Source organism: Artemia sp. Qi Xiang Cuo, chromosome 13 (assembly GCF_049724085.1).
Source record: "Artemia sp. Qi Xiang Cuo chromosome 13, ASM4972408v1, whole genome shotgun sequence".
Classification (NCBI taxonomy): domain Eukaryota; kingdom Metazoa; phylum Arthropoda; class Branchiopoda; order Anostraca; family Artemiidae; genus Artemia; species Artemia sp. Qi Xiang Cuo.
In genome coordinates, this window is record NC_142806.1 from 23369559 (window position 1) to 23395315 (window position 25757).

The 25757-nt window shown below is 35.9% G+C and overlaps 2 protein-coding genes across 2 annotated transcripts in view; both read left to right on the forward strand.

Moving 5' to 3' along the window:
- The window catches only part of LOC148945091 (protein CFDP2-like), a 6373-nt gene extending 1023 nt beyond the window's left edge, over nt 1-5350 (forward strand). Inside the window, exon 2 of the mRNA XM_089098941.1 lies at nt 4348-5350. Within this exon, the coding sequence (XP_088955067.1) occupies nt 4348-5350 (1003 nt within the window). The remainder of the gene's footprint in view (nt 1-4347) is intronic.
- Nucleotides 5351-9688: 4338 nt separating this feature from the next.
- The window catches only part of tow (target of wingless repressor), a 64499-nt gene continuing 48430 nt past the window's right edge, over nt 9689-25757 (forward strand). The window contains exon 1 of the mRNA XM_089099264.1: nt 9689-9843. Coding sequence (XP_088955390.1) covers nt 9780-9843 — 64 coding nt within the window. The 5' untranslated portion in view covers nt 9689-9779. The remainder of the gene's footprint in view (nt 9844-25757) is intronic.

The following is a 25757-nucleotide window of genomic DNA, read 5'->3' on the forward strand; positions in this document are numbered from 1 at the left end:
TAGGGATTGGACCTTTAGGGAGGCTATGCCCATATTTGGTGTTAAAAAAAGTTATAGGTGGCAGCAGGGGTGGGTGACACGAGCTCATGAGGCCCTTCTACTTACATTTTACACATCCAGTCTTTAAATGCCTTTAAAAAGTTTTAGAAATTAGGTCTTTGAGGATGATAACCTCCTCAGAGCCCTTAGGGCAAGGGTTGTAAGCTTTGCCCTGGGGGCATATAAAGTTTTTATAGATAGTGATGTTGTAGAAACTTTAAAAAGGGTTCATTCAATTCTAAACAAGAAGGGCTTGTGCCCTTTTTAATAGTCGAAAGTGATTGGAGGATAACTAACACCCCTCTCACACCAGCTACTTCCTCAAACACATCCAGTCAAAATTTTGAGTGCTATTTTGTTCGAAGTAGTTAACAAGCACGGAAATTATGTTTTTGAGGATGACACTCCCCCCAAAGCCCTCAGGGCAAAGTTTGTAAGCTATGCCCTAGGGACATATAAGTTTTTTTTTTATAGAAAGCGTTGTCGTAGTAATTTCAAAAAGGGCTCATTCGATTGAAAATTGAAAGGGCTATTGCCCTTTTTAATTGTCGAAAGGTATTGGAAAGCAATTAATCTTTCACAACCACCATTTCCCCAAACACATCCAATCAAAATTTTGAGATAGCTATTTTGTTCAACGTAGTTGAAAAGTCTGGAAATTATGTCTTTGAGGATGACACTTCCCCCACAGCCCTCAGGGCAAGGGTTGTAGGTTTTGCCCTGGAGGCAATATAAAGTTTTTATAGAAAGCGCTGTCGTAGAAACTTCAAAAATGGCTCATTAAATTGGCAATTGAGAGGGCTAGTGCCCTTTTTAATAGTCAAAAGTGATTGGATGGTAACTAAACCCCCTCTCACGCCCACCATTTCCTCAAACACATCCAATCAAAATTTTGAGATAACTATTTTCTTCAACGTACTTGAAAGTTCAGGAAATTGGGTGTTTTAGGATGACAAACCCCTCACAACCCTCAGGAAAAGGGTTGTAAATTATGACATGGGGGTATATAAGATATTTATAGAAAGTGTTGTCGTAGAAACTTCAAAAAGGGCTCATTTAGTTGGAAATTGAAAGGGCTTTTAATAGTCAAAAGTGATTGAAAGTTACCAAGCACGGAAATTATGTTTTTGAGGATGACACTCCCCCCACAGCCCTCAGGGGAAGGGTTGTAAGCTATGCCCTAGGGGCATATAAGGTTTTTTTTTATAGAAAGCGTTGTCGTAGAAACTTCAAAAGGGCTAATTCAATTGAAAATTGAAAGGGCTATTGCCCTTTTTAATTGTCGAAAGGTATTGGAGGGCAATTAATCTTTCACAACCACCATTTCCCCAAACACATCAAATCAAAATTTTGAGATAGCTATTTTTCCCAACGTAGTTGAAAAGTCTGGAAATTATGTCTTTGAGGATGACACTTCCCCCACAGCCCTCAGGGCAAGGGTTGTAAGTTTTGCCCTGGGGGCAATATAAAGTTTTTATAGAAAGCGCTGTCGTAGAAACTTCAAAAAGGTCTCATTCAGTTGGAAATTGAAAGGGCTAGTGCCCTTTTTAATAATCGAAAGTGATTGGAGGGCAACTAACCCCTCTCTCACGCCCACCATTTCCCCAAACACATCCAATCAAAATTTTGAGATAACTATTTTGTACAACGTACTTGAAAGATCTGGAAATTAGGTGTTTGAGGATGACAAACCCATCACAATCCTCAGGACAATGGTTGTAAATTATGACATGGGGGTATATAAGATATTTATAGAAAGTTTTGTCATAGAAACTTCCAATCGGGCTCATTCGATTGGAAATTAAAAGGGTTAGTGCCCTTTTTAATAGTCGAAAGTAATTGTAGGGCAACTAACCCCCCTCTCATGCCCACCATTTCCCCAAACACATCCAATCAAGATTTTGAGATAGCGACTTTGTTCAACGTAGTTAAAAGTTCTGGAAATTAGGTCTTTTAGAATGACACCCTTCCCCCAGCCCTCAGGGCAAGGGTTGTAAGCTATGCCCTGGGAGCATATATGTTTTTTTAGAAAGCGTTGTCGTAGAAACTTCAAAAGGGCTCATTCGATTGGAAATTAAAAGGGCTTGTGCCTTTCTTAATAGTTGAAAGTGATTTGAGAGCAACTAACGCCCCTCTCCCGCCCACCAATTCCCCAAACAAATCCAATCAAAATTTTGAGATAGCCATTTTGTTCAACGTAGTTGGAAGTTCTGGAGATTACGTCTTTGAGTATGACAACCCCCTCACAGCCCTCAGGGCAACGGTTGTAATTTAAGCCCTGGGGGTACATAAGGTGTTTATAGAAATCGTTGACGTAGAAACTCAAAAAGGGCTCATTCGATTGAAAATTGAAAGGGCTATTGCCCTTTCTAATAGTTGAAAGTAATTGGAGGGCAAATAATCCCCCTCCCAAGCCCACCCTCCCATTTGTTTATTATGTTTAAAAACTAAACGCTGCGTTAAGACTAAATCAAAATGCATTGTGTTAATGCTAATTCCCAATAAGGCGTATCAGCAGTATCCCAAGAACGACTGAGGGTATTTTGTTCATACTTTCGGGGCTACTTCTGCTCTTAAAATTTAACCAAATCAGAATAACGTAAGTGTATCAAAACTATCAAAGAAAGTAAACAGATTTTTTCGCGAATGGTATCAAGTTTTCTATTTCATGTCAACTAGAGGAGGTATGAAACTAAATTAAACACTACTATTTGTGTCCAGATTTTTAAGAGGGTGTATGTTGTTAAAAATTGCCGAAAAATTTTCTCCAGCATACAAATAGCAGGCCAAACTAATAAAGTCCTAAAAAAACGAAAAGATTTAAACTATTATTTTCTTTTTCCCTGAAAAGACTATGTCAATATAAAACGAAAAGAAATTAATAAATACACTTTTTCCACAAAATAAGTTTTTCAAAGAAAAGTAAAGAACTCCATCAAACCAAAAATGAGCGAAAATAAAATCAAATAATATAATCTATCAAGCTTGAAACTACCACATATCAGCATCGATAAATAAATGAAACCCAAAACGAACAGAAATTACAATAAATAACCGATTCAAACCTAAAACGAGCAGAAATTAACATGAGTAGGGCTCAAAACCCCTATGCCTTCCCAAGGTCAGAAAATAACTTGCACTTTACTGAAAAAAATACAAATGAATGTGTATTGTCAGTTTAACATACACATACTGATATTTATTAATCAAAATATTAATATTTGTTTATTTATTAAAGCTATGAAAGTAAAAACATTTATTTTTTATGCAAGAAATGTAAAAAATGTTATGTAAGAAATAAGTTATGTTCGTTTTAATTTTTGATATCACTCTTTACTTTCATTTGAAAAAATTTAACAGTTCGTTTCCACTAGGGCCTGACCGATATTAATATTGGGGGTCCGATACCGATACCGATATATCGGTATCATATCTATATAATTTGCATGCAGCTAGAGTTTTCAAGTTCGGAGGAGGTATTTAAAGAATGGGTTGACAAAACCGACCAATATGGCAACAAATACGGACACAAAATCTAAATTTCTATCTTTTGAACATGTTGCGCATAAAAAAATAATATATCGGCCGATAACCGATATTTTTTTACTGGTGTTCAATAATGACACTGGCCCCCATATTGGCCTGATAATATCAGTTGGGCTCTAGTGTCCACCCCTAGTTAAAATGGAAGTGAGACACGCAACGCGAAAACTAGATTTAAATATATTGTAACGGTTCCTAACTCCATCCACTAGTTCTCCTAGGGGGAAATAGGGCCTGATTGGCTCTAGGGCTCCAAGCTAAGGTTGGGACCTCGTAGCTATGATTCGCGCTCCTGTCCCTAGTGAGGCTAGAGAAGAACCCTAAGTTTCACCTCATAGTGGTGGAGTCATGAAACGTTCTGCTGGTTGCTTAGCCCGACCAGCAGAACGGCTAACACAGCGGGGCACCAGAAGTTTGGGGAGCTGCTGGTAAAGAAAATTCCCGTGAAACACCAATGGATACAGAAAATTTAGATATAACGATCAATACTACGGCGTCCACGGTAGCTGACGTGGATCAGGTTCAGATGATGCCTGATTAGAGAAGTGAGCTAACCATCCCCACCAAGAGACTTAGAGATGGTACTTAGAATGAAAGAAGTTGCAAGGCCGAGTCAACTCAGATGCTCCTTGCTAATGAAATGAAAAAGTATGGTCTCAATATACATTGCCTTTCTGAGACTAGATTGAACGACATACTGACGAAATCAATTGACCTCACGGATTCATAAACGCTTAAATTTTACAACTTTGGACCGACTGATAGGAGCGTTCTCCACGTAGTCAGATTACTTCTGGACCCAATTGCTGCTTCATCTATCATCTTTTGGCAACAAGTGTCAGCAAGAATCTCTACCCTGAGACTGAAAGGCCGGATTAGTAACGTGACTATATTGTCCGTCTGCGTTCCTATCCAAGATAGCCCTGATGATGCCATAGATGCATTCTACTTTGAGCTGCAGAGAATAGTCGACTCTGTCCCAGGACGCGACATGCTATTGGTCGCTGGTGACTTTAACGCAAAGGTCGGTAAACCAGATGCAAACACCGAAGGAGTGATTGAACGCCATGCCATTGGAGATAGACGCTCTAACGGCGAGACGTTGCTACAGCTTGCCAAATACAATAACCTATGTCTGGTTAACACCCAGTTCGAGCACAAGAGGCACCAACTTGTGACCTGGAGATCTAACAACGGGGTCACCAAAGCCCAGATCGACCACTTGCTCGTCAGAAGACGTTGGAGGAGCTCATGTCTGGATGCAAGACTCTACAGAGGTGCAGATAAAGGCACAACAAACGGCTCTGATCACTTTCTTCTCGTCTGTAAATTCAGTCAAAGACTAAGCATCCACAAAAAGAAGATAAAAACCCATTGTTTTGATGTTTTAAAACTACTCAGTCGACAGATCAAGGCTGATTTGGAGCTACAGCTTAATAAACGATTTGAGGCCCTTACTGACCACACTGACATCAAAGACAGATGGTCCAAGCTGAAAGTCCTGACGCAAACGGTTGCTAAACAGGTTTATGGTCACACCAAGAGGAAAGAAAGTTTCTGGATCTTGGACAAAATCATTGAGCTAGGGGAAAAGAAACGACCCCTTTTCAGTGGCCCTAAAGAACCCCTGAAAAAGACCGCCTCGAAAGATGGAAAGACCATTTCTCCGAGCTCCTTAATCGCACAAAAGCTCCGCATGATCTACGCGAATTCCAGAGTGTACGAAGGAGCCCTACAAGATAGATCTATAGCCACCGTCTTTTGCTGATATTCTGCGGGCATTGAAAAACATGAAAAATAACAAAGCCCCCCGGAGAGGATGGCAGCCCAGCAGATATGTATAAGTCATCCCCCACACTATTATGTCAACTGAAAGACTTGCTAGTTGACGTATGGACGACAAAGAAATTCTCAAAAGAAGGGAAACTCTCAGTATTTATACCGGTATATAGAAGGGAAATAAGACAGTCTACTCGATCTACCGAGATATATCACTAATAGACCAGGCCATGAAGGTCCTCTGCATAATCGTCCTCAACCGTTTCAAAGATGGCTGAGACAAGTTGACAAGACCAGAAGAAGCAGGTTTCAGGCCTATATATATATATATATATATATATATATATATATATATATATATATATATATATATATATATATATATATATATATATATATATATATATATATATATATATATATATATATATATATATATATATATATATATATATATATATATATATATATATATATATATATATATATATATATATATATATATATATATATATATATATATATATATATATATATATATATATATATATATATATATATATATATATATAAATATATATATATATATATACAGAAAAAAATAGTCGTCACTATAAACTAGGAGACAGGTGGGAGAATCATAGCCAGTTCATAGTCTCTAGTATTCAATTACATAGGAATCTCTTTTGCAAAGGGCGTGACATTTTATTTTTGCCCGATAATTGAACAGCTAACTCGTCAGTAAAGGTACTGTAATCAGCGAAATAGCGAAATAGTTAATAATTAAATAATACAAAAGTAGGTAAGTAATACGTCTGATATAGGAAACTATTGGATATAGGAAGCAATTTACAAAATTCTTGACATTTCCGGGAGGGTATGACCCAAATGGCCAAAATATAAATACCGTTGACCTTTTGCCAATTTACGATTAATATCATATTTGGGCAAAATAATTACGATTTTTTTTTATAAATTTCACACTTTAAAACACGATTTTTTTATGAAATTCCTTTACACGACAATTTAGTAAAAATCTAAGTGAAAAAATAAGAATATTTGAACTAAATGAATAATATGGGGTATAAAATATTTATTAGCTGGAAAAGTGCATTAAAGAGCTGAAAATCTTTTTGTAATATTTTAATTTATGGACATAATCATTTTTTAATTCACCTGAACAGCCAATGCTGTATCAGAGGCAACGCTATAGCATTGCCTATAGTAAAGGCCATACGGCTCCAATGTTTTATTATTTATTTATTATTTTTTTCCCAGAGGCACTTCATATGGAAGGGGCCGTCTTAGACACTTGAAAGGTGGCTCATTTGATTGGAAATGTAGAGTTCTAGTACTTTTAAGGTTCAATAGTGATTGGAAGGTAACTAAGACCCCTTCCACGCCCACCAATTCCCCAAACACATCCGATCAAAATTTTGAGATAGCCATTTTGTTCAGCGTAGTTGATTTTCTGAGAAATTATGTTTTTTTGAGGAGGACACTCCCTCACAGCCCTCAGGGCAAGGGTTGTAAGTTATGCTTTGGGGGTATATAAGGTTTTTATAGAAAGCTTTGTCGTAAAAACTTCAAAAAGGACTCATTCGATTGGAATTTCAAAGGGATAGTGTCCTTATAATAGTCAAAAGTGACTGAGAAGGGCAACTAATCCCCCTTTCACGCCCACCTTTTCCCCAAGCACCATCCAGTCAAAATTTTGAGATATCCATTTTGTTCAACGTAGTCGAAAATGCAGGAAATTAGGTCTTTGAGGATAACACCCCCCCCCACAGCCCTCAGGGCAAGGGTTGTAAGTTATGCCCTGGGGGCAGTTAAGGTTTTTATAGAAAGCGTAGTCATAGAAACTTCAGAAAGGGCTCTTTCGATTTGAAATTTTAATGGCTAGTTCCCTTTGTAATAGTCGAAAGTGATTGGAAGGCAACTAGCACCCCTTCCACGCCCACCATTTTCCAAAACACATGCAATCAAAATTTTGAGATACCCATTTTTTTCAGCGTAGTTTATTTCGAGATAGAAATTATGTTTTTGAGGTGGACACTACCCCACAGTCTTCAGGGCAAGGGTTGTAAGTTATGTCCTGGGGGCATATAAGGTTTTCATTTTTCATCTCAGGAAATGCAGGTCTGTTATGAGATGTCATAACAGACCAAACACATCCAATCAAAATTTTGATATAGCCATGTTGTTCAACGTAGTTGAAAGTTCTGAAAATTATATGTTTGAGCAGGACAATCCCCCCACAGTCTTCAGGGCAAGGGTAATAAGTCATGTCCAGGGGGCATGGTAGGAAACTTAAGCTCAGCAGATGCAAATACCTGTTAAAATTCAGACTCAAAACGACCAGAAATTACTATTAAAGAATAAATGAAACCCAAAACGAACAGAAAATAAATAAACAATCATAGCAAAAACATCAACAAGTAATAATATAAATGAATAAATAGAACTTAAAGCGAGTAATGCTTAGATCGACTATCAAAATCAAGCTTAAAACGACAAAATATTTTCCTATTGAAGTATAAATGAAACTTAAAACGAACAGAAATTAAATAAACAATCAATGCAAACAAACATACAATAGATATTAATGTAAATTAATAAATTAATCTTAAAACGAGTGAAAATTAAATTGAAAATACAAATCGGGCTTGAAACGAACAAAAATTACTATAAAAAAGAGTTTGGGTATCACTTCCTTCTCTCACTGTAAAAGTCTAAAACCTACTGCGTCATTGGCGCTTTACTGAAAACTATGTGCGTCTTGAACGGTCTTGGAAAGTATAAACTACATCAAATTGAATATTTGATGTATAATGATATTAATTGGTGAAAGATCCATCCGTTCAAGAATTTATTTCACTATAATTTTATTTTTATTTTCAATGCTGTAAGAACTGGAAAAGAAAATATTTGTAATATAATTCGTTTTCAGTTAAGCGCCAATGACGCAGTAGGCTTTTGGTTTTTATTTACAGTTAAGGAAGGAGACAGTATCCAAACACTTGTCTGTAGTGAAACTATACTTGTCTTGAACAACTTTAAAAAGAGCTAATAAATTAAACTGAATATTTGATTTATAATGATATTAATTGCTGAAAGCTCATCAGTTCAAAATGTTACTATGATTTTAGTGTTTATTTTCGATCTTAAGTACAAAAGAAAATATTCGCCATAAAATTCGTTTTGAGTAAAGCGCCAATGACGTAGTGGGTTTTAGACTTTTACAGTGAGAGAAGGAGGTGGTACCCAAACTCTTGTTTATAACAATTTTGTTCGTTTCAAGCTTGATTTGCATATTCAACTTAAGTTTCACTCGTTTTAAGATTTATTTATTAATTTACATTAATATCTATTGTATGTTCGTTTGCAGATTGTTTATTTAATTTCTGTTCGTTTTAAGTTTCATTTGTACTTCAATAGGAAAATATTTTCTTCGTTTTAAGCTTGATTTTGATATTCAATCTAAGCATTACTCATTTTAAGATCTATTTATTCATTTATATTATTACTTGTTGTATGTTTTTTGCTATGATTGTTTATTTAATTTCTGTTTGTTTTGGGTTTCATTTATTCTTTAAGTTTAAGTTTAAAATGGCCTTTAATTTTCTTTTAAAAACTTATTTTTCGGAAAGTTTTTTTAAAAATTAATTATACTAGAAAAGAAGCTGAGTTACACAAAACAATTGATTTAGGGAGGGTCCATTCTCCAAGACTGTTATTATCAATAATAATTTGATATTATTGTTTGTGTTACAAAACAAAAGGTAACAAAAAATAAATATATGTAATAAAAAATAACAGTATTTGCAGAAAGAACAAGAATATTAGTCTATTTCACTTATTATGAGGGTGAATCTGAAGTTATGGGCCATTTTTTGGGCCATGAAGTTAATAACAAAGAATCAATAAAAATTAATCATAACTGACTGAAATGCACCCTTGATTCATGGTATATTTATCAATAGCCTTCAGACAAATCTTATTAATATGAAAAGTAGAGAACATGGCAGAGCATAAGTCATAAAAGTGCTTTCAGTCTTAATTTAGTAGAGCTAGAGGGAAGCTTCAAATAGCTTTTTCACGGCACAATAAAAGGTATCTCAGAATAATAAAACTCGTTGTAATTCAGCAGATTTCCATCTGCACCAAGACTGCATTAACTTGACATTTTCTAGGCTGCCAAATGTTCAACTCATTCCTTAGAAAATAACTTCCGGAGTCGACGCACTAGAAAACACGACGGGAACAATTCCAGTCTTTTCTTAGTCTTCCAATTAGACAGTGGTCAAGAACAACAATTTGTCCTAAAAAGACCCTGGTTGCTAATAGAGATACGAGCTAATGAGATGTGATACCAATATAGGTTTGAAGAAGGGATTAAAAATGTTTTATATGGTGTGATGGGCTGTGGACCAAGTCGAGTTAGGATTGGGATCAAGGCAAATAATAAGGGGAAATCTAAAGGTGAGACGGTGGATCTTCTTAGAATAAACTTAAAATTCAATTTCTTTAATTTAGTAAAGGAAACTATAAAGTACCAAGGACAGTCACAAAGAAATCGAATCGTTTGAACTCGTTAAGCGGAAACCACTGTATATAAATTTAGTCAGTACAATCATACCCTATCTCAAACATTAGACAAAGCCGGACCGAGATGCAAATGCTCCGGAGTACATTTAAGCAAGTAGAAACATAAGCGACATTAGATTTTTTCACGGGTAGACAAGTCAGATTTTTCTTGAACGCAAAAACCTGGCTTCACGTTTGTAATACAAAATTTTAAATAATACAATTTTAAATTAATACATATAAAAATACATATCCAATACATATAAAAAGAATCGGTAATTAGTAGTGTATTGTTATATTAGATGTTTTTAGAAATTACACGTTGGTTTCAAAGTTGGTTTTAAAGTCTTGAGTTGGTTTTAAAGGCATTTTGAGAAAGTTTCTACTAAAATACGTGTTCCATGGTAATATACACCGGACCGCTGATGGCAGATTAAATGGGAGGAGCTGTTTGTACGCGCCGGTAATGTAGTAGCCAAAAATTACTGAGTTTGATTATATTGTATAAACAAATATTCAGTGGTGGAAACTTACAAGAACATATTTATTACAAAAAATAGGTAAAATTGGAAATTTAATTTAAAATCGAAAACTTCTACTTGTAGTTATAGAGTTTATGGTAGTAGCGGTAACAAAAAAAAAAACAAAAAAAAACGCAAGTGGAAAATCATAAAAAAGGCTAAGAATACATGTCATCAAACAGTTTATAAAGTTGTTGCTGTTGTTTGAAGATGTAGCTGTCTTAGGGTATCAGCAGATTGTTAGTGTTGAATTTTTGCGGATAAAAAGCGTTGTCAAATTTTGCTTAGTTATTTTATTTTGTTCGATAAAGTCTCTTTGATTTCTAGGGACCGGGGTCGTGAAACTCTTGAAATAAAGAAAATTTTATTCAATAATATAACTTTAAATCGTGACACAGGTGAATTTGGGTTGAACTCTATCTACGATAATTTATTGAAATCTGATAGAGTAAAGTTCAGTCCACCCAACGCAGTTAACCTCTGTCCAAGTGTCATTTCGTTGAACGCTAATGAACCGGATCCAAGAAGGTCAAAGAGGCTAGCTTCAGTTTTTGCTTTGAAAAGAATTAGAGCATTAAACCATATGTAGTTTTATTTTATTTCGTATTTTATTTGAACTTTTATTTATTCATCGTTAAAAAAAATAGTACTCCTCCACACACCTGAAACAACAAAGAAAAAATTCAATTTTAATAGAAAGGAGAAAGGACTTGTACAAGAATTATCTGAGTGATTGATCACATGAAAATAAAAGGAATATAAAGAAAGTGGAGAAAGCATTAAAATATGAACTAATGAGGTGTGTAGTAGAGGCCATGGATAAGATTGCCGAGCATCTGGAAGATGCAGCTAGACGCCATAATAGTAAAATATTGTACTGGCATGTCAATAAATTGAGAGGAAGTAGTCAATCAGGACTTGGCCCAGTTAAAGATAGGAATGGGGCCATAATCAAACAGTTCGTGGTAACGAACTGTAGGTAAGGAGCAATGGTAACCGAAACTCTAAAAAAGGGAATTTTGATACCAATAGATACATCAAAATAATCATATTTTAATTTTGACTTCAAATATATAAGTTTCATCAAGTTTAATGTTACCCATCAAAAGTTACGCGCCTGAGAAAATTTTGCCGATTTTCGAAAAAAGGAGGAAAGACCCACTAAAAGTTATAGAGCCTTAATGAAAATCACACCGTCTTATTCAGCATATCAGAGAACCCTACCATAGAGGTTTCAAGCTCCTATCTGCAAAAATGTGGAATTTTCCATTTTTTGCCAGAAGAAAGATCACGGATGCATATTTATTTTATTTATTTCTTTTTCTTTTCCCCAGGGGTGATCGTATAGACCCATTGGTCCTAGAATATCGTGGGAGGACTCATTCGAGCGGAAATCAAAAGTTGTAGTGCTCTTTTTAAGTGACCAAAAAAATAAAAGACAGCTAGGTCCCCTCCCACTCTCATTTTTTCTCTAAGTCACCCGATCAAAATTTTGAGATAGCCATTTTGCTCAGCATGGTCGAAAATATTATAACTATGTCTTTTAGGATGACGTAATCCCTCGAAGCCCCCAGGGGGAGGGCTGAAAGTTATGAACTCTACCCAATGTTAACATATAGTATTGGTTATTGGGAAGCATACCGACGTTTTCAGGGGGGAATTTTTTCTGGTAGTGGGGGGTGGGTCGGGGGTTATATGGGAGGACCTTTTCATGAAGGAAGTTTTCATGGGGGAAGGGACATTGCTATGAAGGGGGCGCCAGATTTCCCATCATTATTTTAAAAAAAATCAGAAATTAAATATAAAAAAACAAGTTTTTCAACTGAAAGTAAGGAGCAACATCAAAATTTAAAACGAACAAAAAATATTATCTGTATGATTGGGTTCGTCAATGCCTCGCTCTTTAAGCCAAAGATTTTTTAGTACTTTCTTCATAAGAGCTATTTGTTCTAATTAACGGCCTTTGTGATTAAGGGGTCGTTTTTAAAGAATTGGAACACAATTCGAACTTTAGCTTAAAGAGTAAGGTATTGACTAGGGTTACGTAAGTTAATTTGTAAATTACGTCAGAACCAAATTTAGAGACAGCCATTTAGCGTAAGAAAAGTAAAATGTTTATGCAAATTTTGTTTACTTATTCAATGACGGTGAGCCAAAATAAAAGCTGCATTAACTAAAAAACAATCAGAAATTAAATAAAAAAAAAGCAAGTTTTTTAAACTGAAAGTAAGGAGCGACATTAAAACTTAAAACGAACAGAAATTATTCCGTATATGAAAGGGGTTTGTACCCTCCTCAACGCCTCGCTCTTTACGCTAAAGTTTGACTCTGTCTCACAACTTTATTTTTTTAAACAATAAAAAACTTTAGCGTAAAGAGCGAGGCGTTGAGGAGGGGACAGCCCATTTAATATACGAAATAATTTCTGTTCGTTTTATGTTTTAATGTCGCTCCTTACTTTCAGTTTAAAAAACTTGTTTTCTTATCTAATTAGTGATAAGGAAAGAATTAAAGAGAGATGGGCAGAAAACTTTGAGAATTTGCTAAACCGAGATAGAGTTGCAGGAAAAGATATAGAAGAAAATGAAAAAGTTTGTGATATCTTAGATGTGAAGGAAGATTTGTTTTGTGAAGAAGAATTAGCGACAGTACTAAAATGATTAAAAAATAATAAGGCTCCAGGTGCTGATAGAATGGTAAATGAGTTTCTTAAATATGGTGGCTCGGAGGTTAGAAATAAGTTACTGAAAATTATGAATATGATTTTTGAAAAAGGGGAAGTACCTAACGATTATAGGAAAACCTTAATTAAGCTACTTTATAAGAAAGGTGATAAGTGAGTGTGGTAATTATCGAGGCATAAGTCTGGTCTCTTTAGGTAGCAAATTACTTAGTAATATGATACTTTTTAGACCGAAAGATGCCGTAGACAAAGTTTTAAGAGAAGAACAGTGCGGTTTTAGAAAAGTTAGAGGATGTGTCGACCAAATTTTCACTCTTAGGTTAATATTTGGGAAGTGCCTGAGTTGTCAAACACCGTTAGTCCTCAGTTTTATAGATTATGAGCAAGCGTTCGATTCTGTTGATAGAAGAGCTTTAGCAAAGGTTTTATCCTTGTATGGTATACCAGACAAATGCATTAAAGTGATTAGTGCTATTTACCAGAATAACACTGCTGCAGTTAAGGTAGGAAATGAGTTTAACAGCTGGTTTTGTATTAAATCAGGATTTAAGCAGGGTTGTGTTCTATCCCCCTTTATATGGATTATTTTGATGAATTTTGTCTTAAGGAGCACAAAAAAGGCAATGGAAGGCCACGGAATCAAATAGGGAGGAAAAAGTCTCCTGGACTTAGATTATGCTGATGATTTCAGAATCCTAGAGGAAAGTGTGAGCAAAATGAATGAGCTTTTATAGGTTTTGCGAGTTCAGGGTGCTGGAATAGGTTTGAAAATTAATGTTAATAAAACTATGTCACTAAGGTTAGGAATAAGTGAAGATGAAAAGGTGACTATTGGGAGGTAACGTACGGGGTCACCACTTATTGGTGCAAAAATGGCTCAAAAAGGTTGCTATGCCACTTACTCGAGAGGGAGAACCCCTTGTCGGCCCAAAGGTTAGTGGGATTCCCGCGCTTACTCCAACGGTTCCGTGCCTATCGGGTACGCGTCTGTGTCCGATTTACAATATACCCTGCCTTAGAGTACTCTAGCGTGATCGAATGGTCCCAGGGGCCACTTTTAAGGCCAAGGGTTTCCAGTAATATTTCTAACTATCTCTTTAGACTCGACCTAGGCTAAAAAGTCAAAGATTATATAGTATAAAAAATCTTACTGTAATCAAGACACGCCCGCTCAGCCAGCCACGTGTCTGCGACGGGGTGATGGGGTGGTAATGAATTTTTCCAGCCAATCCGAAGGCTTACTAAACTACTGGTCAAGCATCCCCAACTACGCACTTAACCTCGTGGTCTATGTAACAAACTACGCAATTAGGAGGACAGAAAATGGCACTACCAAAATTAAAGGAAAATCCATAATTATTGCTAGGGGAATGAAAATAATTAAGGGGCCAAAAGAAAAGAATCTGGGAAGGACATTTATCTGAAAAAACTGGGACCAAGGGTTCCAACAGTGACGTTGGGTAATGAAAAGATTGATCAAGTGTGCAGCTTCACCTACCTTGGTAATATTGGTAGTAAAAATGGTGGGAGCAGTGAAGATGTTAAAAGTAGAATAGCCAAGGCTCAGGGTGTTTTTTCACAGTTAAAAAAAAGTTGAAGAATAGGAAGATAAGTCTGCAAACCAAGACTAGAATATTAGAAGCTACAGCGATGACAGTAGTCAAATATGGTTTGAAGCATGGGCGCCTCAAAAAGCAGATGAAGATTTGCTAGATGTTTCCCAGAGAAATTGCTTAAGGATTGTTCTGGGTAGCAGGTCGTCCTCACCTGGGGTTGGAGGATGTCATAAAGAAAGATTTAAAGGAAATGGGAACTTCATGAGAGGGTGTAAAAAGGGAGGCTTTGAACAGATTGGGATGGAGGAGGAACGTGCGTAGCTGTGTTGGCCTCAGGCGGCTTGGTGCTGCGGTGAGTTGTGAGTAGTAGTAGTAGTAGTTTCCTCAAATTTATTTCATTAGTTTTGTTACCGTTTCTGTTTCATAGCTTTATTCCTCGATAAAAAAAGGAGACCTTAGATCTCAAAGTAATAGTAAATCGAGCAGACAGTTTATTCTTCATGCTAATGTCTTGAGTGTGACAATCAGGCCTAACATAAAACGTGCATAAGAAGCATAAAGGTAAATTATCACTATAGCATTTAAGCATAAATGGTAGGCGATAAACATCTCATAAACACGCAGTCGGTAAAATTTTAGCCTTCCATAATCCCGGAGCCACTTGAAGATTTATTGCAAAGTAAACGCATCGAATTATTTTCGAGAACTCGAACTGGATTCACTATAGTCGAAATCATCCCAAGAGAACCACATAAAATATACAGAAGTATAATAGAAAATGAAACAACCTTAAAATACGATATGGGACAAATGTTTCTTTCGAAGTATTCCAGTGTTCCGTGATAATATCGTTGATATATTCTCAACATGGTTCCTAAGTGACAGAAGTCCCATAAAGTGTAATGCCTAGATAGTTGAAAAAAGATTTATTTTATTGACACCGTCATTATATTTTAATCGAGCAATCTATAAATAATAATTAGCTCTGTTAGAAACTAAACTAAAATTGTTTTTGATAAGGTGAACTTAAAGTTTGTTTACACGTATTAGATTTGAAACTCTATCTAGCGATCGCTGCTTAGTCAATACAACCAATCCATGCTCTGTTCTTGCAAGATAAACAAGCCAACGTGCCATCGGCAAACGCCAGAACTGTTATTTATTGTGGATCAAGGAATAATTCACTAAAATTGTTTTTAATATTTGAGATAGTCTTACTTAAGTTATTTACAATCATTAATAACGGACGAAGAACAGAACCTTACAGAACTCTGCATTTAACACATACATCTTATATTGTGCCAAAAGCCTTTATTATATTTATAAATATTGCTAAAACCATGTGTCCTCGACCCAGCACTTAATTGATTTCACTAGTTTAATAGGCAACTACTTGTTCCGTAATGTAACCATACCAAAATATGAGCTGGGTAGTATTTAAACGTTACGACAATATAAATATACATTAAGACGGGCAGCAACACAATTCGCTAAAACGGGTGTTAAAACCGAAATCGGTCCACAATTTTCTAAATTATTAGCCTCGCCACGCTTATGGACAAGAGTCACACTAGCTACTTTAAAACATGTTGGGAAGAAACCTCAATTAGTTAGGGCCACAGGAAGCTTCTTGATTAACGATAGGAACAATTTAACACCATTCGACGATATAATGTCGATACCAGAGGCGTTATTTTTCCATTTTGTAGATGACTGGCTTGATCTCACTTAATGATGTTAAACGTTCTCACATCTCCCTTTAGGTGTTCTCACTAGGTGATATGATGTTCTCACTTCCGGTGTTAAACACATTGAAACTTCAGATTCAAAATCACCAATGTAAATCAAACATACATGGATAATACAACGCGGTTGGATTCCTTCAGTATCACGCTCAAGTTGTCCTGCCATTGAGAAGTACTTAACAAATTTCTCTGTGCATATATGAGCAATTGAAGCATACCTTAGCTCAATATGAAAAGGCAGATTCAAATTTTGGATTGGTAGGGGGAGGTAACAATTTTTCTGTTTTAAATTACTCTCATCTAACAAGTTTTGCTGCTAGTTTTGAATGATTTTAACAGGTTATTAAGACAGCAGATGTTTAATGGTGTTGTCTTACCTTCTAATCAAAAATCTTACAGCAGTTCTGGCCAGGCAATTGTTCATGTATGTAGGATATTTGCTTTGAATACCTAAGAATTTTTTCTAGGAGGGGGGGGGCTCTAAAACATATGGAAAAGGATTATTTATGTTCACTGAACTGAGAAGATAACTAACGAGTACGTAAGGAACATAGCTTGTCAGCCGTCCTTCATCGAGACCGTACGACAGCAAAGATACAGTCACCCTTAACAATATCCAGAATTACCAGAAGAACTCTTTTTTGATGGCCCGAAGATATGAACTCCATCACACTTACAATAACAAACCACGACACTTCCATCCCTCTTTACAACCATATTAAGGAGACACCGTCACAACTGTAAGCTTCAGAAATGACTGAAAATTGTTCTAGACGCTCTGGGTGCCTCTGTAGGCGCAGGAGGATCCAAGAGCCATATAAAAAATAAATGATGAAATAGAACACGGAAACATCTTGATTTTCTGGAAGAGATCATGTTCCCAAAGTCCACTGTGCAAGTGCTCGCTTTCATTACAATATCCTTTTTCAATTATTTAATCTATTGCTAATTTTGTTCTATGAAGTATCATTTCTTTGAGAACAAGTTATACTCTTTCCTTTAAATGTTTCTCCGATGACGAAAAGAATTGGAAGGAAGTCGATTTCCAATCGAAACTCCCTTAATAACAGAAAAAAAAGTTTCACTTGATCCCAAACTTTGGCACCAGCCAATACTCTTTGTTGTTGACACCCACCAAAGAATCTTTTTTGCCAAACGAGTTTCGATGAAGCTGATTCATTTTTAATCAATAACTTCGTTTAGGGATTTTTGTTTGTATGTTGTTATTTGAAAGTTCAATTTTGAGAAGAAATTTAAAGTGTTTTTGCAGAAGCTATCTTAACTGATCTTCAGGTCAACGATATTTCTCTCATTCCTGCTTGTTTTACCTTTGACTAGGATTGGCTAAGCTTGATGAAGAGTTTTAGCTTCATTTGTCTTGTCTTTGGCTAAGAAGTGTGTTCTCCATTTATTATTTCTAAAGAATTTCTCAGGATTTATTTTTGAGTTTAGGAAAAAAGCTTTGTACCTAATTAAAAAAAAGTTTTTTTTTTATCAAACACACTACACAAATGCATATTTAAAGACATTATTTGTGCTTGGTTTAGTGTTCTAAAATTTGTTGGCCTTTTTTGAAGTCTAGGGGATAGGATGGCCTGAGCGTAGAATTGTGATTGTCTCCATAAAAAAATGGTGCATCTTTAATCCTTGCGGCTGTACGTTTCAGCAAGAAAAGAATATAAGTTTTATACTTTAATTTGATTTTTTAGGAAATATATCATTTCTGAGTTATGGCACTTGAAGATAAGAGTAATAAATTCTAAACGGACAATGCATAATAGCTTCAGTGCTTGAGTCAAACCGAAAAGGCCTTGGGCGAAATCATGGAATGATATTTTAGGCACCAGCTTGATTTTATTTCAGCTATTTATAGGAATAAACGTTCCATAACAAGCTATTCTCGCCATAACCTTATTTACAGGAGGCATATTAAAAAGGTCAAATTGGTTACTTATACTCAAAACCTGCAATATTGGTGCAGAGCCTCATCTTAATGGGAGTAATAAGCGTTTTAATGATTTTACACCTTAGGGACCTTACACACAAATTACTGAGTTCAAATTTTACCTTATCTCAATTCACGTATACGACGATGAAAATCGTCCGCTTCTGTATTGGCACTCGTATCAGCAGATGTGAGACGTTTAGGAAAGACCGCAACTTTTTCTTCTTACGAACCCATAATATTACCGATTCTGTATGGGGATATTGCTTCATTATTGAGCAGAATAATAAAAGTAGAAAGGTGTTCTATTTTTGCGTCGATAGTGCTACTTATTTTACTCACGTTAGTATCCAAAAATTAAGGATCTATACTATCTTAATATATTGTACTATACAAGGTTAACGGGGTTTAACCAGAGCCGTAGTTAAGTTTTTTCTCAGGGGGGGGGGCAAAATTAGAGTTTGCACCCGTTGCCGCACCATCAATACTGTAAATATTACACTTTTTGCCCTGAAATGTTACAATTTAAGCCTCTTTTGCTGCCCCCGGGTGTGCCGTTCGGGGCGCTTGCGCCATCTAGCCCCCTTTAGATACGGCCCTGGGTTTAAACTGATTCGGATGCTACAAACTGTTCAGAAATAAGCTATAAGGTAATTTTGGGAATATATCTGAGACTTATCATGTTGTTTTCATATGTCATTATCTAACTCTGGTTCTTATTGGTGAATCAAAATTGGCCTCAAAGGTGCTTCAACTCCATTTGAAGATTCTAATCTCTTTCTCCAAAACTGTGCATATAATACGAGCATTTAAGATGCATATATGCACCTTAATTATTTTGAAAAGTGATATTCTTTAAATATTAAATGGTAGAAACACTTTCCAGTAGCAGGATCCACTCTCCAAGTCTAGCCCATCCCTGCTACCTTGTAAATATCGGTCTCGCAGTTTCTTGCTTATCGGGACCGCTGATCAATGTAGACTGTAGCGTCTTCTTCTTCCAAACATGAAACACATTTGATACCGCATGTACTGACCCTGGGAATATACGTCAGAACCTTAGTTTAGTTGATAGTGGTCGGACAAAAAAACAACAACAGGTTTTTCCATAGACTTCTCGTGATGTGCGCATCGGTATCGCGCGTGCGCGAAGGCGGAGTATGAATCTTGTGTGGTTTTAAATATGTTTCAAATATGTTTCACATTTTTTTAACTGAGAGTATAGCCTTTGTCGATACTGTATATTCTGTCTACTGTGGTCGGGACTGTCAAAGGAAAGCGAAACAGACTTCACTAGCCGTCTCAAAAATATCCCATCTAAATGTGTAGAGTACTGCAGAACTTCAAAACAATCACTGAGAGGCTTTTTATCATTTTAGCTGTTATGGTTGGAAAAAGAAGAAATAGAGAAGCTAGGAAACTAGGAAAATATCGTTGAGTGTCTAGCTTATCTAACTTAAAAGCTGAATATATCTAAAGCATATATTTATGCTGAAAAACACATCATTTAAGGAATAAAAGTCTGAATTTTTAGCAATAATTCATTGCAAAACTACGTTCTCAAATTTTATGTTTATTTTCATATAAAAATGCTGTAAATGAGTGTCCTAAATGTGTACTAGTGTATGTAGTGTATGTAATGTAAATGGTAAATGAGTGCTAGTGAAAAACTTTCAATTTTGCTATATTTAATTGTCTATTTTTTCTCTATATTTTTTTTTCGTAATAGCCACAGAAGAAGCATTCCAAAATTGCAAATTTAAAGCTTTAAAATGCGTAATGCATCACGTGCTTGTTAATATTTTTTTTATCGCATTTTAGCGAATCATGCCGTGACTTTTTCTGGGATGCCACGTGATTATCAGCGAGATTTTTTTTTTCCAAGTTTAAACTTGACAGATAGAAACCTTGAAATTTCAAGTGCATTCGATAACATTGCCAAATCATTGATTTTCTTCTTTTTTGTTTTATAAAACTTCTGTGATTGAATGAAAACAGGTCACCCATCATGTATACAAAAAGAGATACTTTCAAATTTTCAGGATTCTTGCTGCCAAGAACAATTTTTCCAATTTGTCACCCATGATCTGAATGAGGTTGTTTATAAGTTAAAAAAGTGCACAATCCCAATGCCACAATCGTTTACTTTCCAAAATATTGATTTTTTTTTCTTGAAATTTTCATTGTTACAGATTATTTGATATTTGCCAAAAAGTCTGTCAAACAGCATCCGTAAAAAAAAAAAAAAAAAAAAAAAAAAATATATATATATATCCTAGCGGGTACCCTTTTGTAAGGATCTAAATAATTTCCCCTCTCCCAAACAAGAAATTCCTTTACCCCCCCCCCCCCAAGAAAAAAAAATATTCCATGGATCCCTATCACCGCAATTTGCCATTAAAGACAGATTACTGGGCCAAATTACTGAGCCATCCTAGCCGAGTGGTTTGCACGCTAGACTGAAACCCTATGTCCGTGATGACAGGGGTTCCAACCCTGTTGTCGCTGATTATTAGGTTTGGAACGGGGGTTAGTTCCGTGACTTTTTAAGCTCTAAAAGTCAACCCAGCTCTAAATGGGTACCTGGGGAAATATGGCAAGGATAAACAGGAAGGGTGTGCAAAATCACAGGAGGGCTGGCCCCCAGCCCTACCTTGCACTTCCTGGCCAAAGGGCCATGAAACGGAGAAAATATATATGATTCAGTATTACGTATCAAGGGCTACAAGTCTGAGAAAATTTGCCTGATTTTGGAAAGAGGGGGGGGGGGCACCCCATTAAAGTCAAAAATCCTAATGAGAATCACACAATCAGGCTCAGTTTATCAGACAACTTTACTTTAGAGGTTTGAAGTGCCTATCTTCAAAAATGTGGAATTTTGTTGTTTTTTTTTACCAGAAGAAAGGTCAAGGATGTGTGTTTCTTTTTTTTTCAGGGGTGATTATATCGAGGCAATGGTCCTAGAACATTGGGAGATGACTCATTTAAACAGAAATTAAAAGTTCTAATGCTCTTTTCAAGTGACCAAATGTTCTGGAGGGCGACTATCCCCCCTCCCACGCCTCTTTTTCCCCAAAATCGCCCAATCAAAATTTTGTTACAGAAACTTTGATCAACATAGTTATAAGGTCAAATAACTATGCCTTTGGAGATAGTACGACCCCGCCGCTACTCCTGAGGAAAGGTCTTCAAGTTATAAAATTTGCCCATTGTTTATGTATAGGATTTGTTATTGGGAAACATGTATACATTTTTTGGTTGGGGGGGGGGGGTAAATTTCCGCTGGAGGGAATTGCCACGGGGAAAACTTTCCGTGGGGGAGGTGGGAAGTTTTTAGGGGTGAATTTTCAGGGGAAATTTTATACTGGAGTAGCTTGTCAGAATTCCTGTAGAAAAATCTTTTTATTTGTCTTACTTTCTCTTTGTGATTCCATTTTACATGTGAAGATGCTAAGCGTAATTGTCCAGGTAAATTTTCACCGGGATTAAATTGCCTAGAGGATCTTCCCAGGGGAAAGAGATTTTTGGTGGAGGTGCAGCCAGATTTCCTGGCATTGTTTAAAAAACAAAAATTTAAAGTATTATCAGAAATTAAACGAAAAAACAAGTTTTTTCAAATGAAAGTAAGGAGTAACATAAAAACTTTAAACAAACAGAAATTTTACGTATATGAGGGTTGCTCCACCATCCTAAATGCCTCGCTTTTTACGTTAAAGTTAGAGTTTTGTCCCAATTCTTCAAGAAAGACTCTTGAAACACGAGGGTCGTTTAAAAGAACAATAAGGAACTTTTTTCAAGAATACTAAAAAAATTTAGCGTGAACAGCAAGGTATTGAGGAGGAGCAACCCCACTCGTATTCGAAATAATATCTGTTCGTTTTAATTTTTAATGTTTTCCTTACTTTCAGTTGAAAAAACTTGCTCTTTTATTTAACACAAAATAAGATCGTAGCGTATATTCTTATGCGAGGACTAGAGAAAAAGAATATTTCTCCTTCCCTAGAAAAAATAGTCTTGTCGCCCCCCTTTCCCTAGAAGACTTGGGAAGAAGAAGAGAGCCAAATGCTTTCCAGAATTAATACCAAAATAAAAAAATTTTTTGCCCCTTAGGCCTACCTTAGGTCAATTCATACATGAAAACAGTGATTTTAAAAATTTTTTATTTGGTTGCTTCAAAATTATTAATATTTTAGGCAGTACCACGTTTTGCCAGTGTTGCCACGTTGGAACAAAAATAAAGGAGCAAAACTAATAATTTTTAATGTTAAGTTAACAACATTGAATTTAACAAAGCTTTTTGTTCGTAAAAATTTGAACATTAATAATCTGATGATTCCCAAGGATGATCAGACCCTCAAGGGAAAGCTAAATCTTCTTGAGCTGTTTGCTTGATCTGTTTTTAGCATATTTATTGCTTATTTTTCCGCCACGCTTTTTTTCCTCACTGGCATCACAACTTTAAGGTTATTGCTTATGAAAACTATTTTTATGGAGTTCTTCGGTTTTAATGTTTCAAAATTAAACGACAGTTCTGCTATCATATCTGCTATCACAATACTGCAATCTATTATCATCTCTACTTTTATTTGAATAAATGTGTTTTTTTCATTTAATCTGTATGGGTTTGGGCCTTAAAATATTGCTACCAACTTCTGCATCAAAATTCTAGTGTAGCTGCTGCTCAACTGTAAGTTCTACGCCTGCTAACTGTAAAGCCCATCTTTAATTCAAGAATGTTCGCATACATCATCAGCGAATAAGGCATTCTTGAATGATAAAATTCTAGAAACTTAAATTTCCCATATTGTTGCTAGGGGTCAAATTCTCTGGGTACGCTTTCCCAAAAAACTGACAGATCACGTATATTAAAACTAAGATTTCCAAGTAATTCCTCATCGAGCTTAATATTCCTTTTTCGTAGGGATCCTTCAACAAAGAAATCAAAATCCTTTTCAGGGACTACGGTTTGAGATATCAAGCTTAATATTGCTTTTTCATAGAGATGCTTGAACAGGGAAAATGCAATTCTGTTCAGTAACTCCGGCTTGAGATACCGAGCTTAATCTTGATGTTTTGTAGGGGTCCTTGAACAAGGAAAACACAATCCTGCTCAGTAACTACGGTTTGAGATATCGAGCTTAATATTGATCTTTCATTGGGATGCTTGGACAGGGAAAACACAATCCTGCTCAGTGACTACGGGTCTGAGATATCAAGCTTAATTTTGATTTTTCATAGGGATGCTTGAACAGGGTAACACAATCTTGTTCAGTGAATACGGTTTGAGATATCGAGCTTAATATTGCTTTTTCGTAGAGATGCTTGATCAGGGAAAATACAATCCTGTTCAGTAGCTCCGGTTTGAGATATCGAGCTAAATCATGTTTTTTTATAGGGATACCTGAACAGAGAAAACACAATCCTGCTCAGTGACTACGGGTTTGAGATACCAAGCTTAATTTAGATTTTTCATGAGGATGCTTGAACAGGGAAAAACACAATCTTGTTCAGTGACTACGGTTTGAGATATCGAGCTGAATATTGCTTTTCATAGAGATGCTTGAACAGGGAAAACGCAATCCTATTTAGTGACTACTTTTTGAGATATTGAGCTTAATATTGCTTTTTCATAGGGATGTTTGAACATTGAAAAGACAATTCTATTCAGTGACGACCGTTTGAGATAGGACAACATGGACAATTTTGCCCTCACATCATCTGTGAATAAGACATTATTGAATGTTAAAATTCTAAACACACGAATCCTAACACAATGTTACTCGGAGTCAAACTCTCAGGGTATGCTTCCCGAAAGAATTGATGGGCTTTTAGTCTTGAGGTAGGAATTTCTTGAAAATAGTCAAGAAACTAAGAATTTTCCGGTAATTCGTCATCGAGTCTAATATAACTTTGGCATAATGATGCTTGGACGGGAAAAGCACAACCCTGAACTCTGATCTGAATTATGAGCTACCTTTTCTAAGGGAAAACCAAAAGAGAAACAGGGAAACCAGGAAGAAGTCCGCTTCCAAGAGCTGGGACACTTGCAAGAGTTGTAACAATTCGGCCACTATATGCTGAAGAAGTTGTCAAGCTCATGTAGAGTCCAAAATCTTATTATTATTATTGTGAACAGACTCAGACTTCAAAACTGAGCCGAGGCTCATACCACAGTGAACCATATATATATATATATATATATATATATATATATATATATATATATATATATATATATATATATATATATATATATATATATATATATATATATATATATATATATATATATATATATATATACACACACATACACACACACACACATATATATATATATATATATATATATATATATATATATATATATATATATATATATATATATATATATATATATATATATATATCCAATAGCCATTGGGTTATTATAGCCCCTTCAGATAATGTGTTTTGATATACAACCTGCCTATCTCTTTTGTATCGGCTTTGGAGAAGAGTCTTACTTGGTAATACCAAGGTTTCCAGTATTTCTCCAATCCTGAAACCCTAGTCCAATAGCTTCACAGGGGTCCAGGCAGGCAGCTCTTGGCTCTTGAAAGAGAGGGGAGATTCACCAACCACATATGCGTCATCAACATTAACCAGCACTTGATCCTCAGAACTAGTACAAGCAAGATAACTTCTTTCTGCCTCTTCGGATAGCTCCTCAAGAAATATTTTTCTTCCATCAAGGTTGGTACTTAATACGTCGATGGGATTGACCCTTAGGGCTAGATTTTGTCAAACATTGCAGTCCATCAAATCGTGCCACCTTTTTCCACAAAATGTCCGGCCATACACTGAGCAAGACGGCCTGTGACTGGACGGTGACCGAAATTAGAAATAGTAGGCCTCTATTCGCCCCTAATACTCTGAAGGGTATCACGAGAAGGTTGTCGATACCTTCCTCGCCAGAACTTTTGCTTCGTCAGCCACGTTAGTCAGACCACATTGAGTTACATAGAAATAAAAAAAAATAACGTCAACTGAAGCTTAACTTTCGAGAGGTATCACAAGTGAGAGGAAGTCAAAACTATACGCAGTGAGTCCCTTAGTAAGATAGATGAAGATAAAGAAAGACGATGGGAGAATAAGACAAAATGACGCAACGAGGCGGGATAGTATTGGGATACTGTATTGGCACGTTAAGAAAGCGAGAGGAGAGGAAACTGACCCGATTAGGGATAGGAACGGGGCCTCAATTCGTGATTAGGCAAGCGGCCGTAGGATGTGATATAGAAATGACTGAAAAAGATTTGAGACAATATAGAAGTGAAGAAAGATTTATTTGTGAGGAGGAGTCAGAGACAGTTCTAA